This window comes from Chrysemys picta, chromosome 25, assembly GCF_011386835.1.
Source record: "Chrysemys picta bellii isolate R12L10 chromosome 25, ASM1138683v2, whole genome shotgun sequence".
NCBI lineage: Eukaryota > Metazoa > Chordata > Testudines > Emydidae > Chrysemys > Chrysemys picta.
In genome coordinates, this window is record NC_088815.1 from 10,448,832 (window position 1) to 10,467,814 (window position 18,983).

General features: G+C 47.5%; 1 protein-coding gene across 7 annotated transcripts; it reads right to left on the reverse strand.

Moving 5' to 3' along the window:
- Positions 1 to 229: 229 nt before the first annotated feature.
- On the reverse strand, positions 230 to 18,099 carry NCLN (nicalin). 7 transcript variants are annotated; one of them, XM_005281142.4, is made up of 16 exons: positions 17,820 to 18,098; positions 12,297 to 12,487; positions 11,926 to 12,070; positions 11,014 to 11,108; positions 9,942 to 10,022; positions 9,623 to 9,726; positions 8,674 to 8,762; positions 7,722 to 7,861; positions 6,915 to 7,093; positions 6,522 to 6,609; positions 6,378 to 6,416; positions 6,095 to 6,258; positions 5,198 to 5,251; positions 5,017 to 5,095; positions 1,423 to 1,523; positions 230 to 1,302 (listed from the first exon to the last, which is right to left on the reverse strand). In XM_005281142.4, the coding sequence occupies exons 1-15, from the start codon at positions 17,998 to 18,000 to the stop codon at positions 1,464 to 1,466; spliced, it is 1,689 nt and encodes a 562-aa protein (XP_005281199.1). In that variant the 5' UTR covers positions 18,001 to 18,098; the 3' UTR covers positions 230 to 1,302; positions 1,423 to 1,463. The 7 variants fall into 7 exon arrangements, with proteins under 7 accessions (XP_005281199.1, XP_005281200.1, XP_042697452.1 ...); XM_005281143.5 differs by having other exon boundaries at positions 230 to 1,523; positions 6,095 to 6,255; positions 17,820 to 18,099; XM_042841518.2 differs by lacking the exon at positions 5,017 to 5,095 and having other exon boundaries at positions 17,820 to 18,099.
- Between the last annotated feature and the right edge of the window lie 884 nt (positions 18,100 to 18,983).

Sequence of the window (18,983 nt, forward strand, 5' to 3'; positions counted from 1 at the left end):
TGTGAAATTCAGAGGGGTTTAAAATTGAGAGAGATCACACTTTGGCATTTGTCTGTCTAGACTGGAAAATTCCCAGGCCTCTGCACATGCATTAACAGTAGTTTTGGGCAACAGGGTAATTTCCCCAACCTAATGTATTAGCAAACAGAAGCAGTAAGATCTTGCTTGAGAACAAAAGTATTGGAGAACAAGTGACCTCCAGCTGTAACACGTGCTCTTAGCTACAATCTGGAAACAGTAACGTTTAATGACATTTTCATAAAACCTTCTTAAAAAAAAATCACTAACATCCCACCTCCCTCCAAACATACCACAGGGTGCATGTAAAGGAAGCAACAACAGAGTCTTGGCACGTTACCAATAATATTAGGCTAGGACCAGTGTTTTATAAACAATAGTGATGAGAAATGCTAAACAAGACCCTGAGATGAAGGTGAACAGGACTAAAATCTGCCCAACTGCAAGTGGAAAGAGAAAGGAATGGAAGCGAATGGATTACTGACCAGAGATCATGGCAGGAACTAGGTCACTCCTGCTTATATTATTACTATAACCATCAAACTGTTTAAATATACAGAACTGCTTTAGACCCGATCCTGCAGCAACTATAAACTTAGAAACTCCTTAAAAAAAAAAAAAAGGGAAACACACCCGCCCACATCAGTGAGAGTTAAGCACAGAGTGGAGACAGCATCAAACTGAGGGATATAAACCTCAAAGGAACCTGGGCATAGCGGAATGCAGCCTCCAGCTGAGGGAGAAAAACATGCTATGGAAGGAATCCTACTGTGGCAACCAGTTAATGATCCTTTCTCATTTCCCAATCAGATTAACAGTCAAGATCGTTTACAGTGCACTTCCAAAGAGAGAACCGGTTATTGCACTGTCCAAAGAAAATGCAATAAGTGGTTTGCTGAAGACACTGCTTGCTGAGCGCTCCCTTCCTGGTGCCAGGGAGGGAGCTGAAGGAAGAGGTGCAGTATGAAACGTGCTAATAATTATCTTTTAATTTACATGTGCACATTTAAAAAAAAAAAAAAAAAAAAAAAAACGAGTGCTCTGAGTCCAGTTGGGTGGGCAGAGCTGTCCGTCCCTTCGCCCCGTGGATTCAGCCTCCAAGCTGGTTGTATGGCACATGTCTGTGAAACCAGGTTCAGCACCTTCACACTTACAGAAACCTCTTGTTCGGCGGAAACTTTACATCAGCCATTCAGTGTTTAAACAATCTGCAGGGATTGACCAAGTCTCTGCACATCTCCCTCGCCACAAAATGAAGGAAAATGGGCAAGTTGGGGGGGAGACCTAAAGAAGGTGCACAAGAGTTGGAAGTTCTGTTAATCTCTGCTTTCCTCCAGGAGGGTTAGAGGAGAGAGGGAGAAATGGCAGGAGCCAGTGGAAGGCAGAAGCTCCTTCTGGGCTCACCGGTGGCTCAGTGCTGCTCGATGGGTTGGTGATTTGTCACTTCACTGCTGCTTGGATTTAAGGGATAACCTCTGTACCGTCTTGTAAAGGAGACCAAAGTGCTAGAAAGGGGAGGGGGGGGAAAGAGTAGTGAGTCCATGTCAGTGCTAGCAAACAGCAGAGAAGAACACACATTGCCTCACAGGGAAGGAGGAGCTCATTAGGAGGTTGGAGGCAGTGCTAGCACATAAATGCAATATCTGCCTCAGGGCTGAGTTCACACCCATATCCCTACCCTAAGGAGAACTCTGCCTCCTTCCGGATAGATCTGCTCAGGGCTTGGCAAACAATGCTCAGTTGTTACAGTACAGCCAATGAAACCAGGGTTCTAAGGAAAGAACAATGAATTACTTACAGAAACGCCCACTGGGCATGCCTGCATTACCATTATGAACTCCTATATTCATGGAGAATTGCCATGAGTATTTGCTGTTGATCTGCAATCAGTACTTGTGGAACCTGCTCCGGCTCCAATTGAAGTAGATGGCAAAACTCCCACTGACTTCAGTGCACATGATCTGGCCCACTGATAGTAACATTTGGCTTGTAATGATTTTGGGATTGCAAAACCAACAGGTAAAACCACAGATTAAGGCCAACCATTAATCCTTTAACATGGGCTTATCTTTTGCCGTTTTAGAAATCATTGAAACACCCATGTGATTCCCATTTTCATTTAAACGGCCACTGCAGATATTCAACAAATACTTGGTTACAAACCCAAATCTTAGCAGCAGCCTCCAAATGACCCCATCATCAATCTAGCTAACCAATAAGAAATAAATGGGTGGACAGGACCATTTGAATTATACAACAGTATTTGTGCTTTTCTTTCTATTTAATATGATTGTTAATATACAAAAGACATTCATCCAAAGGTGGGCGTTTCCTGAAGCAGCTAACTTAAAAAAAGAAATGACAAAAGGAAAAAGGCTTGTTATGAAGCAAGAGGATTAGGTACAGACTGACCCAACATAGTTTCCCCCTTTCATTGAGCATTGATCAGGTGCCAGACTCACAATGGTCTCGATGACACTTCACCCCATATTCTTCATGGTGATATTATTATATGATTATGGCATAGTTAGGATGTATTTTATGCAAGATAGGCCATGTGAGATATCATTGGAAAGGTTATGATTTGCTGAATAGGATTATCTTATTTGTAGGCACGTATCGTTTTTGTATCTGAAGCTAGGAATATTGACTACGTATCTCTATTACAAATGTGTTTACACCTGGGGAATGCCCAACTAGACAAGATGCTTTCACTCTGAAAACCTGGCTGGGGAAGGGCCATTAGCGAAAACAATAGGCCTTAGAAGAAGCTTATCTCCCACCTGGGAGCCTTCCTGAGGCCCCCGCTGCTGTGACACTACAGGGACATGTGATCAGGTCACCTGGTGCTGGACTCCATCTTGGGATATCAGTGTTTTTCCACTGACTGGTGTGGGAACCAAGCTTTGAAACCAAGGGTTCCCGCCATATGCAAAAAAGTATTTAAGGCAGGGGAGTGACATCATCGTGGTTCTTCAATGACTCCTCACCCAAAGAGACTTCTGGAAACACCTGAGGAACCAAGACTGAACTGGGGGAGGAAGGGGGAGTGCTGAACCCACTAAAGGGATTTTCAGCCCGTGAATGGAACACCTGGGGATTCCAAGCTGGGAACAAGTGCAGCCTGCCCCTTAAGAATCTGCAGCCTGTTTGTATCCTCACTTAGGGTGAGCATTTGCTATTCATATCAGCCCTATGTAGTATAGTAAGCTTAGTTTGCATGTTTTGTTTATTTGCTAGGTAATCTGCTTCGATGTGTTTGCTATGCCTTATAACGGGTCGGCAACCTTTCCGAAGTGGTGCGCCGAGTCTTCATTTATTCACTCTAATTTAAGGTTTCGCATGCCAGTAATACATTTTAAGAAGTTTTTAGAAGGTCTCTAAGTCTATAATATATAACTAAACTATTGTTGTATGTAAAGTAAATAAGGTTTTTAAAATGTTTAAGAAGCTTCATTTAAAATTAAATTAAAATGCAGAGCCCCCCCGGACTGGTGACCAGGACCCGGGCAGTGTGAGTGCCACTGAAAATCAGCTCGCGTGCCGCCTTCGGCACGCGTGCCGTAAGTTGCCTACCCCTGCCTTATAATCACTTAAAATCTCTCTTTTGTAGTTAATAAACTTGTTTTTGCTTTGTCTAAAACCAGTGTGTGGGAGTCATAACTCGGGGCAGAAAGCGGTTGTATATTCCTCTCCACATTGCGGGAGGGGGAGGAATTTCATGCGCTTACGCTGTACAGTTCCCTGTGCAGCACAAGACAGTATCATTTGGGGTTTACACTCCAGAGGGGGGTGCACGCCTGAGTAGCTGGGAAGCGCCTTAGCAGGAGCCTTCCCATGCAGAGCTGATCACAGCATCTGCATGCAACTGCAGCTGGGTGTGTCCCTACCTGTATGTGTGCTGGTGACAGTGCAGGCTGGTCACAGCAGTACAGTGTAAAGGGAGCCCAGGCTGGTGGGTCCCCAGTGGCACCCCAGTTCCAGGTGGCACCCCGGGGGAACCCGTCACAGTCTCATTATCGTGGCAAAAGTAATAGCTCCCTGAACCTATGTACAGGCCAACAAGCTTAGAATGTAACATGCTTGTGATATAAACTATCACCTGAACGTGTGCTTATTTATTTCATATGTACTGAATTGCTTGGGATGTCTCCTGATTTTATTCAGGCAATAATTAAGGTTTCAAAAAAAATAGAGATTTTGATTTTTATTAATTGCACAAAATCGTAGAACCTTTTGTGCAGTCTGAATTCAGGCCTCTGGAGCGCCGACGTTATGCACCTTAGTGTGTGACTTGACCTATCATGGGCTGTAAACGCTTACTACGACACGGCAGATTTAACTCAGATGTCTCAGGGCTGGTCTACATTAGAAGTGCTGCAGCTGCACCACTGTAGCGCAGCTGATGAAGACGCTCTATGCCAAGGGGAGAGAACTCTCCCATCGGCACAATAAAACCACCTCCATGAGAGGCAGCAGTTATGTCAGCAGAAGCGCTGGTCACACTGGGACTTAGATAGGTGTAACTTACATCGCTCGGGGGGGTGGCTTATTCACACCCCATAACAATGTAAGTTATACTAACCTAAGTGGTAGTATGTACAAGCCCTTTGCCTGAAGCCTATGCATGCTATTAGAGCTCAGAATTCAAGCTAGTCTCGTAACACATGCAGCATGCGTTTCCCTCACCAATGAAACCCATTGCTCCCCAAGAGAAGGATGCTGCTCTAGATTAGTCCCACATCAGGAATATGCTCCAGAACTAGAAGGGAGCTGAATTATGAGCTTGATAACACCGTGAAGACACCCATGGAAGTGAAAACACCAGCACCAGAAGAGTTAATGGGTCGCAAAAATCAGGGGTCCTCTCTCATCCAGAGAAGACTGTCTCTCACACTCTGAGTTTGATCTGAAGGCCACTAAAGCATACCTGGCTCATGCACTCTTATAGTTTAAAGAGGAAGTGAATGAATAGAAGGATCACTCCTTTTTTCTCACCTGGACTGCAACATAGGCAACTCCGAGGTAGGCTACTATACAGAGAGCCAGGAGCAGGTCAAAGATTGCTGGCTTGACCCTGAAATGGACCGACAAAAGGGTGAGGTCACCAAAGGAGTGAGCAAGATGAAATACCCAACCCTGCCTTAGACGAAATACCCAACCCTGCCTTAGAACATACCTGTATGCGTTCATCACCTGCTTCAACTGGTCGTAGAAAACAAACTCAGGGTCCCTGTGGAAAGAACGAGCTCTTCAGATGGTGCGACATTTCTGGGCATTGGTTCCAGGGGAAATAAAAACAGCTCCAGAACTCACTCATCTCCTGTCCCCCTCGCCACAGAAGCAACCAACCAGTGACAGGCAAAGCTTGACAGCTTCACATACCCCTTTAAGCCAGTTTACCGCTCTCAGCAGCTACCCAGATAAACTAGTACTCATCTCCCATCCAAACCAGAGAGAGAACCTTGGAAAGCCGAACCCCATTCTCAGGGGGCTGCAGAATGCTGTTTACTTACACACAAGAACAAGACTCTTTGCCCTCCATTTCCACACAAATTTGCAGCTGTCTCAAAGAGCAGATGCCCTGGAGACACCTCACTGGCTCACAAGCATCTTCATCCCAAGCAGCTAAATCAGGACGAGAGACTGCCTTTGTTTAAAAGCAGGCAATGCTCTCCTGGCGCCAGGAGACTGGCTGCTCCTCTCTCACTGCCTTCAGACCGGGTACAGCATATCTAACAAGGTGGACTTCTGGAGAAGGAGGGGGCTGAACAGTGAAAAAACAAACCCTCCCTCTTCACACTGATGAAGACAAGACTTCTAATTATGCCCACTGGAATTCCTGGGAGTTCCTTAGAGAAGGCAGAACTTCCTGTTAGAGAGTAAAGAACATGTGGCCAGACTGTACAGGTGCAGCAGGAAATGGGGGGGTACAGTCACCCCACACGCTGAGGAGAACACCTGGGAAGCTGCTACTCTTGGAGGAGACAGGAATGCAATGAAGGGGGAAGTCAGTTTAAGCACGTCAGGAGCAGACCAAATTTTCTCCCTCTCCCCATTCACCTGCCTCCCTTACCGTTTATCTGCCTTCACATGATGCTGCTTGACATCCTTCAGATAGCGGCTCATGTAATATTCTAAGGTGTTGAGGAAGGTGCTGTCTTTATCTACAAGCTGGGCCGCTCTGGGCTGACTGGTCAGCCAGTCCATCACGGACTCCAGCTGCTCCTGCTGGATCTGCTGCAGAAAGAGGATACCAGAGAGAGAATTAGACAAACTTATGCTGCTGATCAAAGGTCTGCAGAGCACTTCACTCCCTCTCCCCACCAGGCTACGTCTATGCCCCCCTGCTCCCTTACCATCTGCTCTGTGAAGATCTGCAGGTCAGCAGGTGCCCCCTGCGAAGAGAGAAAAGGGATGCAGTTGCGAAAGCAGGCATGGTGGTTTAGAACTGAAAAGTCCTGGCCAATGGGCAGCGGGTGCATGCTGGGGGACAGTCTTACCTTCTCAGTGAGGTTGTAGATGACCCGAGTCAATGCCTCAGCAATGATCCTGGTGTTACGGGTTAGAGTCTTAGAGTCAACTCGTGACCTACAAGAGAAGGGAGGTGTAAATCTGGCTACGGTAAGAGCTTCCTCTCGGGAAAGCTCTTTTCACTGCATACAACTATGGTGAAACATCATCCATAAAGGAGGAAGCAGAGGGTGCCCAATCAGGACACAGTTATAGACCCAACACTCCCAGCTCTTGGTCTTGATTTCTCAGTGTTCCTGATGTGCTAGCACCACTTGAGAAAGTTAAGACACTGGAACAATCATGCTTATAAAGTGCCTCTAGCCCACATGTCCATTCAACAACTGATCTTCTGCTTGCGCCCTCTCCTCAGAGCCACTGACCTCAAGTCCATGATGCTGTTGCGCAGGCCCTCCCGGTGGCTCTCCAGGTGGGAGATGGTGAATGCAGGCAGGCGGCGGATCGCAAAGCGCTCATGCTCCCATGCCAGCATGTCCTCAGCCAGGTTAATCTTCTTGTGCACCATGGAGAATTTCACTTCTGGAAACTGGCTCGCGACCACCTGTGGAAGAAGCCAAGCAGCCCAGGAAAAGGATGACCCGGAGGTCACGGAACAGATCCCATTACTTCAGAACACATTCCCCATCCCTCTCAAAACCCAGGCTGGAGTTCTAGTGTTATAGATGGTTACACCTTCCCTCCCTCCGGCCTATTCCAACAGGGCTATGTTTCTGCCAACGTCCTTCAGGATGGGCTGGTTAAGGCAGATGCACCCGGAAAATACGTAGCAACCCTCGAAATCTGGCTTACAATATTCAAGCAACAGTCTACAGTCACCAAGCTGCCGAGACAGCCATCTGCTGCAGGAGCTGGCGAGTCACTTTGTACAAGCAAGAAGCTCTAAAAGGAACCATTGTATTAAGGAAAGGGAACGGACGCAGTCTGCTCCACATTGGATTCCTGAATGATAGGTAACTCCTTGCACCAAATCAAGGCCACCAGAAATGAGGCTTGGATGATATCAGGACTTCCTCCCTTCATCTCTTTTAGCCACATTAATTTCACACCCTCTATCCTTTATAGAAGCAGAAGAGCTCCCCATAGCAATTCACCCCCAAATGCTCATCCACCCAGAACATGCCCAGCCCACCCTCCCCAACAGGCCCAATGAAGTTGATGCTTTTCATTACCATCTCCAACTCCCTTAGAAAAGCATGCTGCAGGGTCCCCTCCTTTGGAGGTTTTGAGACGTGGAGGTGAAGACTGTTCCCTCTGCCCAGGGTGTCAAGGCACAGAACAAACGCCACGTTATCCTGCAGCAAACTGGAATCTGAAACAGATGCAGCCAAACCCATGAAACGCCACTCCACGCTTTCGGGGCTAGACACATGTGCAGGACATATGGAGAAGAGGTCTCCCAGCATGGTCAGGTATTACAGCTGCAGAGTAAGGAGGCCGGTATGCACCCTATACTCCTCTTACAACAGCTGCAATACACATAGCATGGACGACACTTTACAATATATACCTTATTAGAGTGGTTCAGTATGGATTCGGCTGATATTAAAAGCCCATTCAACAAAACAGAACATGCACATAGGCAATAATGGATCTCTTCCATCTGAGGATCTCAAAGTGCCTTACCCAAATATTAATCCTCATAATCCTGTAGGAATAGATCAGTAACATTATCTTGATTATAGAGGGGAAAACTGAACCATCCAATGTCACACAGCAAGTCAGTGACAGTCAGGAAGAGAACCATCTCCCAATCCCAAGTCATGCTAGTCTGAGATTCCTTTGTGCATACTCACAGAAGATAATGGTTTCTCTCTGGAATGTACATTTGCTGGAGGAGTTCACTGCAGGCCCATTTTCCTAGTCCATACTTCTCATGTCCCTGGCATTTCCCTCAACAATACAGCCCCAAGAGAATCACATTCTTTCCAGAGAGCACAGAACACATACAGCGATCTAATATTTGGCCTGCAAATGGCATCACAGCCTCTGAAGTTAGTTTACCCACCCCACTCCCTAACCTAACTTATCACAGCACAAATAGTGGATGCTTTCACTGCTGAAGTTGCTCCACCCAGCTAAGCTTGCAGGACACTCTGCTCCCATCCTAGGTGTCTGTCTCACCTGTGTGATCCAAGTTGTCTTCCAACCACCTCTTGGTTCCTTGATAGTTAAATTTACCGCCTCCAGATGCAAAGAACAACAGATTATACCTGCCCACCAAGAAACAGGGAAAATAGAGTTAGCAGAATTGACTTCTTGGCTGTGGTGGCAGCAGGCCCAGCACCAAGAGAAGTAACGAAGGACAGGGTAGGAGAAGTAACGAAGGACAGGGCATGGAATCCAAGTTGAACTTTGTCCAAAGACTAACTTTTGCTCATTACTATGAGCTGTATCCTGAGTAAAATCATGAGTGTTTTTACTTTATATACCATATGTACTTGACTGCAACATCTATACAGGAATATGATCGAATCCACATCCTAACAGAACAGAAGGCAAGGAAATGCCTGCTGGAACACACAGTTCTTACTGAATATTTGGCACTTCTGTACTTTACATTTTCAAGGCACTCTACAGACATTAACTAATCACCTCTCCCCATTGCTCTGTCTCTCTAGCCTTACTTTGCTGATGGGGAAACCCAGACACATAAGTTAAGGAACTTGCCACGGGCCACACAGTAAGACAGTGGCAGAGCAGGTATCAGAGCACAAGAATTCCTGGCTCTTATCCTACCCTCAAGTCCACTAGATGATGCAGCCTCTGCCTTGCACAAAGCATAAACTGATAAGCCACTGCAAGGAGAAGAAAGGAAAGGGCATGATAATTCATGAACAGCAGATGTGTTGGAAAAAAAGATGAAATGTTAGTTTTATTTCCTAACAGAGCTTGAGATAAAAGCACACAGGCAGCCTGGCTTCACCCTGCCAGCCCTGTCACTGTGCTAAGGGACTTTGCACGTAGAACACTTCACAGCTGCAGGATTGTTCACAAGTTCCTCTTACAGACAAAACCCCTTCCACGCGCCCACTCCCGCCCACGCTCTCCGATGGAGAGAGCAGCTTCTTACCCAGCATGGGTACGTTTGTAGGTGTAGAGTCGAGAAAAGAGCCTGGCTAGCTCCAGTAGCCCAGAGATGCCACTGCCGTTGGAGTCTGCACCATGAGACAGCCACTGCAGGAAGAGAACGGGAGACGTAAAGACAAGGCTTCATGACTGTGCTCACCCACCCCACAGAGAACAGCTTCCGCTGCCACACACTGACCTCACAGGCTCCCTCCCTCCTTCCCTCCCGCCCCAATAGCCAGAGGGTGGAGAAGAGACAGGGATATGGGTCCCAGGAAGTAACCCATTAACAGAAACAGAGCTGCAAGAAAAATAATACTTACTGGGGCCACTCCGAAAGAATCATAATGGGCAACTATTACAATGGTGGGCAGGTCCTCTCCTCCCAGACCAGTCAGCCTCCCCTAGGGATGGAACACATAGGAGCATTACCCAGCATCCCCTCATAGAATCTCAGGGTTTGACGGGACCTCAGGAGGTATCTAGTCCAACCCCCTGCTCAAAGCAGGACCAATCCCCAACTAAATCATCCCAGCCAGGGCTTTGTCAAACCTGACCTTAAAAACCTCTAAGGAAGGAGATTCCACCACCTCCTTAGGGAACCCATTCCAGTGCTTCACCACCCTCCTAGTGAAAAAGTGTTTCCTAATATCCAACCTAGACCTCCCCCACTGCAACTTGAGACCATTGCTCCTTGTTCTGTCATCTGCCACCACTGAGAACAGTCTAGACCCATCCTCTTTGGAACCCCCTTTCAGGTAGTTGAAAGCAGCTACCAAATCCCCCCTCATTCTTCTCTTCTGCAGACTAAACAATCCCAGTTCCCTCAGCCTCTCCTCATAAGTCATGTGCTCCAGCCCCCTAATCATTTTTGTTGCCCTCCGCTGGACTCTTTCCAATTTTTCCACATCCCTCTTGTAGTGTGGGGCCCAAAACTGGACACAGTACTCCAGATGAGGCCTAATAGAGGGGAACGATGACGTCCCTCGATCTGCTGGCAATGCCCCTACTTATACAGCCCAAAATGCTGTTAGCCTTCTTGGCAACAAGGGCACACTGTTGACTCATCCCCTCCTGCATCACTCTATTGCCTGGAGTACAGGGGCACAATAGACCACTCCTAACCATCACCCAGTCAATTTCTAACAGCCTCAGTGCTGAATCATACTCCCATTGACTTCCAGTACTGAGCCATTAACCAGCTTTCTGGCTTCTGAATCCAGAAAGGTAGAAAAGCTGCCTCTACGATGCGGCTGAAAAATCTCCGATTTCCTCTGAGGCGGCTTTAACTTTCAGTCTTTAGAAACACACAACGCAGTGAAGTCCCCATACAGAAAGGGCTTTCCTATAAACATTACCAGCCTAGATCCCAGTTCTGATCCATCTAGAACTCACCTCCAGGCTGGTTATGAGCCAGTCACTGACAGCTTTGCTCTGAGCCCCACTCGTAACCATCTGGAAGCCGTTGGCGGTCGCCGTGTGCAGCAGAACTAGAAAAAAAGAATTCAATATACTGACACTGGAGGTGTGGGAGGGAAATCTTATCGCTTTAATTCCCTTGATGGCGGATGAACAAAGAACCTAGCTTTGTCAAATAAGCCCATAACTTCTCCGGCTCACTGTTTACATTTTCACATCTGGTGACAAAGCAATTTAATTCTGTACAAAAATCTCAATACTTTGAACTTCTACAGCAACTTTCACCCCGGGATCCAAAAGCTATGACAAACAATTAAGCCCAATGCTCTTGACAGATAGGTAAATATTAAAGCAATTTACAGTGGAGTAAACCGAGGTACTAAGTGTTTAAGTTACTTGCCCAGAGACAGAGTGATCAGTGGCCCAGCCAGGAATAGGGCCAAAGAGTTGTGACTCGCAGTAACCTGCTATAGCCACTTAGAAAAAACAACTTTCCACCAAATTGTACTGAATTTGGCCCCTAGGCTGTTGCAAATGAGATGAAACAGAAATAAGGATTTCTATGGAACTATGTTCCTAAATCGTGTCACTCCAAGTAAAATAATAACTTGGCCCTTATACAGCCTTTTCGTCCACAGATCATTATCTCCAATTTGCAGATAGGGAAAGTGAGGCAAAGAAAGATTAAGTGATCTGTCCAAGTGACACATTAGGTGAGCTGGGAACAAAACGCAGGACTCCTGGGGTCGACCGCCCTAGCCATTAGATCACATTGCATCTCCAGAATTTTGTGGAAACCTTTGCCTACCATTCTTAGGGACACCTGACTGAGGAACATTATTATGGCTAATTTTCTTCCTTTCAAACCCCCCTTTCGCAGCAACTCACCTTCAGCAGCTGAAGCTGAACCCTGTGATGTAGAAGCAACTTGTGTTTGTTCATAGATGGAGAGCAGCTCTTCATCCTCTACTGCAAAATAGACCGGCACAATGGTTTCCATGGCCAGCATTTCTGGCTCTATCTCCATGAATTGCTGAGGAGTTAGAAGGAGAGGGGCACACTTAGGCTCCATTGAACTTGCAAGAAGGCAGGCGTACTAATGGCCAAAGCAGAGGGGCATAAGTCAAAGTTTTAAACTTAACCTTGACAGAGTAAAAACCTCGTCAAACCACAACTGGGAGTTTCAGTCACTATATTGTACCTGAATCTTTGCTCCCTTTCTCCAATAACAGCATCTCTCTGTCTGGAGCGATATTTACCCTGACAACATCCTGCGGCAGCGCTGACATGGCCTTGGGCAAGATGATCACCACGGCCCCAGCTGACTGGCGGAGAGCCTTCTGGTACTGCTCATACGAGAAATCCACTAGCCGCATCATCACGCAGCGGCGGCTCAACACGTCCGCCTCTACAGTGCGGGCCTCTGTGTTTAACACTGCATTCCTGGTGCCTGCAGGGAAGGAGAAGAGGATGAGATCTAGCCGATGGTCTTGTCAATACTAGCATCCTGTTCCCAGAACACTCTCCATGCTAAACAGCCTTGACTATCTCCACAGTCATCAGCAGAGACAGGTATTTGTAATTACTTAAGTTATTCCTTTCTCCCTCCCCCATTCCTTTTGAACACCTTCAGTTTTCTCCCTTTCCCCTGTGGGACACACTAATCATCTGCCCCTGTGTTCCTAAGCCCACAATGGGCACGTTAAGAGACAGTCACTGTGCACTCATCTATACCGGTTACAACCACATTTGTGGAACCGTATTCTGACATGCTCATCTGACTATTACTGATACAGTACACTCAAACCCACACAGCACAACGATATACGAGATCCGTTTGCTTCTCTGCACCTACCACCTATGTCAGCACCAGTGCTTTCTGGGAAAATCTAGGCAGCGGGTTGCTCAGGCAACTGCATCCTCTGGCTTTGCGAATAGCTTCCCTGAGAGCACAGGATCAAGCTGAATGGAAATGCTAACAGACAGCACAGTCTGAGATAATATATGAAAAGGTGTTGGCTATACATGCATAACTTATTCAGAATATAAAATCGGAAATTTGGAATGTAGTGTAAATTGGAAAATTGATAAGGGAAGCAAAGGGACACAAGGAGAAATCTATGTTCAACAGAGTTAAGGACAAAAAGGAGTTCTTTAACTATATTAGGAACAAAAAGAATCCTGACAGTGGCATTGGTCCATTAGCAGATGGAATTGATAGAATTATCAACAACAATGCAGGAAAGGCAGAAGTGTTCAATAAATATTTCTGTTCTGTATTTAAAATAGTCTCATCATATGGTAATGATAACACTCTTTCCATTCCACTAGTATCTCTGGAGGATGTTAAACAGAAGCTACTAAAGTGAGACATTTTTAAATCAGCAGATCCAGATAAATTGCATCCAAAAGTTTTTAAAAAGCTGGCTGAGGAGCTCACGGGGCCATTAATGTTGATTTTCAATAAGTCTTGATGCACTGGGGAAGTTCAAGAAAACTGGAAGAAAGCTAATGTTGTGCCGATTTTTAAAAAGGGTAAACGAGATGATCCAGGAAATTATAGGCCTGTCAGCCTGACATTGGTCCCTGACAAAGATAACAGAGTGGCTAATACGGGACTGGATTAATGAAGAATTAAAGGAGGATAATGTAATTAATGCAAATCAACATAGGTTTATGGAAAACAGATCCTGTCAAACTGACCTGATATCTTTTCTTGATGAGATTACAGGTTTGATTGATAAAGGTAACAGTGTTGATATAATATATCTAGACTTCTCTAAGGCGTTTGACTTGGTACCACATGACATTTTGATTAAAAAACTAGAATGATATAAAATTAACATGACACATATTAACTGGATTAAAAACTGGCTAACAGATAGGTTTCAAAATGAATTGTAAACAGGATATCGCCATCAAGTGGGTGTGTTTCCAGTGGGGTCCAACAGGGATCATTTCTTGTCCCTATGCTATTTAACATTTTTATCAGTGGCCTGGAAGAAAAAGAAATCACTACTAATCAAATTTACAAATGACACAAAAATTGGAGAAGTGGTAAATAATGAAGAGGACAGGTCATTGATTCAAAGCTATCTAGATCACTTGGTACTCTGGGTGGAAGCAAACAATGGGTTTTAGTATGGGTAAATGTAAATATATACATCTACAAACAAAGAATTAGGCCATACTTATAAGGACGGGGGACTGTATTTTTAAGTCAGTCATGCCAAAAAGGTGCATGATGTCAGTATTTTTAAGTCAGTCAACATGCTTGAACATGGCAGTACCCCAATTCACATTAGTCTTGCCTGCATGGATCGTGAAGGTCAGGGCTAGCCCTGCTTACATGGTTACTTGTCTACAGAGGAAAGGCCAAACCCCTTTACAATGTAAGCACAGGGGTTTTTTTAACTGTTCATGTCCCTGTGATGGCAGCGCATCCGGGAACTGCATTACACCTTTACACAACAGCGTTTAAACATGGTCTTTGTTAGCAGAGTTCCGCCACAGTTTCCCTGAGCAGTGGGAACGGTTTTATTCTTCCTGAGAGCTGCATTTCATGCCCCACTGCATGAAGATACATAGTGTAGCGTGTAATGCAGCCTCGATCCCGCAATCAGATTCATAGAGTTTATGGTCAGAAGGATCATCTAGTTTGGCCTTCCGTATAACACAAGCTATAGAATTTTCTCTAGTTACCCCTGCTTGAGTCCAACTAGTACAGACCTCTGCCCCTGCACAGACACGGGGATCTACACCAGTGGATCAGATTGCATGATCAGAGGGGCCTATATCTATAATACACCTCCCAGACAAACCAATCTGCCCACGCTCATCAGGAAAACCATGCAACAATCCCAAGAGCAATGGCTGTTTACATGGTTGTAACTAGTATATTCTATTCCCAGCATGGATCTCAGTTAGATGTTGCTGCAGCGTGAGCTCAACATTGTTTTCTTTGATACTACAAGAAAGAGCTACTTTTTGTAATTTCTCAGAGACACATGAAATATGTATATAATTATTTATAATCTGAAGGACTCTATTTTAATAGAATTAGAAGCAAATCAAACTCTGTTCTTAACCTGCTTCAGGCTCAATCTTTTTAAAAAAAACCTAGTTGATCTCATTGGAAAGAAATTTGAGAGTTTGGAACAACAAAAAGCTTTTGCCCCAAAGGACATCTGGCCTCAGAACACACACAGAATGGGAACATTAGCTACCCAAAGCGTTTTGCAAGGGATAAAGAGAATACACAATTCACTTAGCTAACCAGAAAAAGAAACAGCATTAAAAGTTAATCGCAAGCATCTTAAAAATCAATATACTGCTTTTCTAAGAGTCCGAGAACTTGGAATCAGAGAGAGCTGTTGTGAACACTTGCTTGGATTTAATATTCTTACAGCTGAAGTCAAAGCCAACTGAAATTTGTGCACAGTGCCTCCTATTAAACCTGCCAGCGAAGACTTATTGCAGTCTGAAGAGATCTAGCTCAGTATCTCCATGAGAGAGCACAGCTATGACCTAATGAAGTTCTCAAGAATGGAGGTTTGAACATTGGCAATGATTAAACTCTAGTTCAAAAATAATCACAAGGATCCGGTCCATTCATATATCCCATAGGCCAAAATCCAACTAGGGGTAGAATTTACACTGTTTCACCTTTAGTGCTGTTTAATCTTATGGAATTTCAGAACTATCTAGAGATTCGATCCCCAAAGTTCTACGACATGAATCTGGGGCTGGATCAGGGATACCTAAGTATTTCTGGAGGTCAACAAATGGCTGAAGCTTTAGACCACAATGACAAAAAATTGTAAGAGCCACAGAGGAGCAGAATAGAAACCCTAATTTGGAAGAAGATCACTACGAACAGAGCCCTTAGAAACCATACTTGGTTCCATGTTAATCAGCATTTGAGAAGGGAAAAGGTTATAACATTTAAGAAATTCATGATGGATATTATATTTCTGACGCAAGACAAGATGTTGAGCAACCAATAAGAACGTAAAGTTCAAGAACATCAGGACTAAGAGAAAGATGAGGGAAATGTAATGTGAAGAAAGGACTGGGGAATAGATTGGAGAAGGGACTAGAACTTTCAGACCAGGGAGCAGTGAGACATATGTCAGGAGGAAGGAAAAAAGTGAAAACGGAATAGCTCAGGAAGGAGGAAAGTTGACCTCTGAACAGAAAGGAGAGGACAAGTCAAAGGCATATGAACAGACCAATTTAGGTGCCAAATTCTCCAACATAAGAGACTGCAACTCTACTGAAGCCAGACCAGGGCTGGATTTAGCCCTAGGAGTGGGAGAAGAACTTTGTAATAATAGAACTGAGCTATCTGCAACATTGAAGTGTTGTGCAAGAGGCACGCTGGTGCAGCATTACAGGAAACTTCAGTTGCGGCCAAGCAGCCTGCGCTCACTTGCTCGGTGACCTCTGGAGATGCCCTTAACCCTTCTCCTGGCTTCTGTTAAAGCAGCTGTAAATCTGGGTGAAAAGTAAAAAAACCTCTTTGGAAGCCAGATGCTAAATCTAAGCGGGGTTCCTCAGCTAAATGAAGTTAGCAGCACAGACAGGACATCAGCTGATTTATGACAGCGATTAAAGCCCGTGGGGGGTGGAAGCAGGGAAGAGAGAAGCCCCCCCACAGCGCTCACTGGAGAGGATATTGCCAAACAAGGGGCTTCCTGTACGGGCCACAGCCAGTGGGGCGCAAAGCCGTGTCCAGAAGCTGGTGCTTGAAGGACTGCCCCGTTCGCTGACAGGGCCCTCTATGCCCAGTGGCACTTGTTCGTTTCATTAGGCCAAAGCAGTCAACGGAAAAAGTGGCTGAGCCCCAGGGGAGGGTGAAGCAAGGCTGCCATGGGATGAGACCTGGCAGGATGTGCCAAGGCAGATACCGCGGTGACAGGTCAGGTGGGCATCGGGGCAGGCCTAGGATAGACAGATCGGGGCAGAGCCAGGCCAGGCTGGGGGGGAAGGGGGGAAGCTGGGCCCTGGGAGGGTAAAGGGGGGAGCGGGGAAGCCAGGCCGGGCGCTCACTCACTATAGGGCTGCTTTGGGGCTGTGTGTGGGGACGGGGAAGCCGGGCCGGGCCCAGGGGGGAGCGGGGAGGGGGCGGGGAAGCCGGGCCGGGCACTCACCGTAGGGCTGCCCCGGGCCCAGGGGGGAAGGGGGAGCGGGAGGGGGCGGAGGGAGGAAGCCAGGCCGGACCGGGCCCGGCGCTCACTCACCGTAGGGCTGCCCCCGGCCCAGGGGGGAAGGGGAAGCCGGGCGGAGGGGGGAAAACGGACCGGGCCGGACCGGGCCCGGGGGGAGCGGGAGGGGGCAAGCCAGGCCGGACCGGACCGGGCCCGGCGCTCACTCACCGTAGGGCTGCCCCGTGCCCAGGGGGAGGAGGGAGTCGGGCCCGGGGGGAGCGGGAGGGGGCGGGGAAGCCGGGCCGGGGGGGAGGGGAAGCCGGGCCGGGCCCGGCGGGAGCGAGAGGGGGGAAGCCAGGCCGGGCCGGGCACTTACCGTAGGGCTGCCCCGGGCCCGGGGGGGGGAGGGAGCCGGGCCCGGGGGGGGGGGCGGAAGCCGGGGAGGAGCGGGGAGGGGGCGGGGAAGCCGGACCGGGCCCGGGGGGAGCGGGAGGGGGCGGAGGGGGGAAGCCGGGCCGGGCCGGGCCCGGCGCTCACTCACCGTAGGGCTGCCCCGGGCCCAGGGGGGAGGAGGGAGCCGGGCCCGGGGGGAGCGGGGCGGGGAAGCCAGGCCGGACCGGGCCGGGCACTCACCGTAGGGCTGCCCGCCCAGCTCGTACTGCTGCATGCGATAGACCGTGAACTCGTGGGCGGCCTCGGCAGCGGGCGGCGGCCCCAGCAGCAGCAGCACGGCCGGCACGAAGAGCAGGAAGCTGAGCGGCAGGCACGAGGCCTTCAGCACCGACTCCAGCACCTCGCCCGCCTCTTCCAGCATCGCCCCGGCTCCCTCACACCCGGCCACCCGCCGCAGCCTGCAGGCACCGCACGGACAGCCCGGCTGAGGGGGCCTCGCCCGCAAGCGCTCACGGGAGATGGAGTCCTGCCAGGGGGAGGGGCCCGGATGGGGGGCGGAGGCCTAGCCTCGGGGGCTGCTGGGAGTTGTAGTCCTCTATAGGCGCGTTCCTTGCCAGGGCTGCTGGGAGTTGTAGTTGAAATACTTTCCTCATGGAAAAAGAAGAACAGGAGTACTTGTGGCACCTTAGAGACTACAGCCCACTTCTTCGGATGCATATAGAAGAAGTGGGCTGTAGTCCACGAAAGCTTATGCTCTAATAAATTTAAGACTAACAGATGTATTGGAGCATAAGCGTTCATGGGTGAATACCCACTTCGTCAGACGCATGCCAGATCCAGACTAACACGGCTACCCCTCTGATACTTTCCTCGTGGATTGTATTTTAAATGGATACCCTACCATCAATTCTCAGTTACTGAGGGACCGTCCCCACTCATTGCTACATTTGCTTTCCACAACCAACTCTCTGTATAACTTTTCATGAGTGACGTAGCCGAATACTTGGAGGCTAATATATAAACTGTATTCTTAAAATGTATTCACCTAAATTTGGGTGATTGCTGATTAGGCACTATATGCAGCTTATGATTTTAAAAACAAACTTTGTATTTGTGAATAATCTAAGCACTATACCCTGATATACAGACACTCTTTTCTTAACCTGTCTGCTATATAATTTTTTAACATTAGTTTTAATAAAATATTTACCGAGAGCTGCAAAGGGTGTTTGGAGTTGTAGTATTTCCAGGATCTGATGCAAGGGCTGCTGGGGGATGTAGTCCTCTCACACCCTTCTCTGTTTAGTTTCCCCCCACCCACTGGCTCAGCTGGTTAAGCCACCATCAGTTTCATAGCCAACAGCACAGGAGAGAGTGATGTGGTCAGCATCCCGTCCGTCCCTC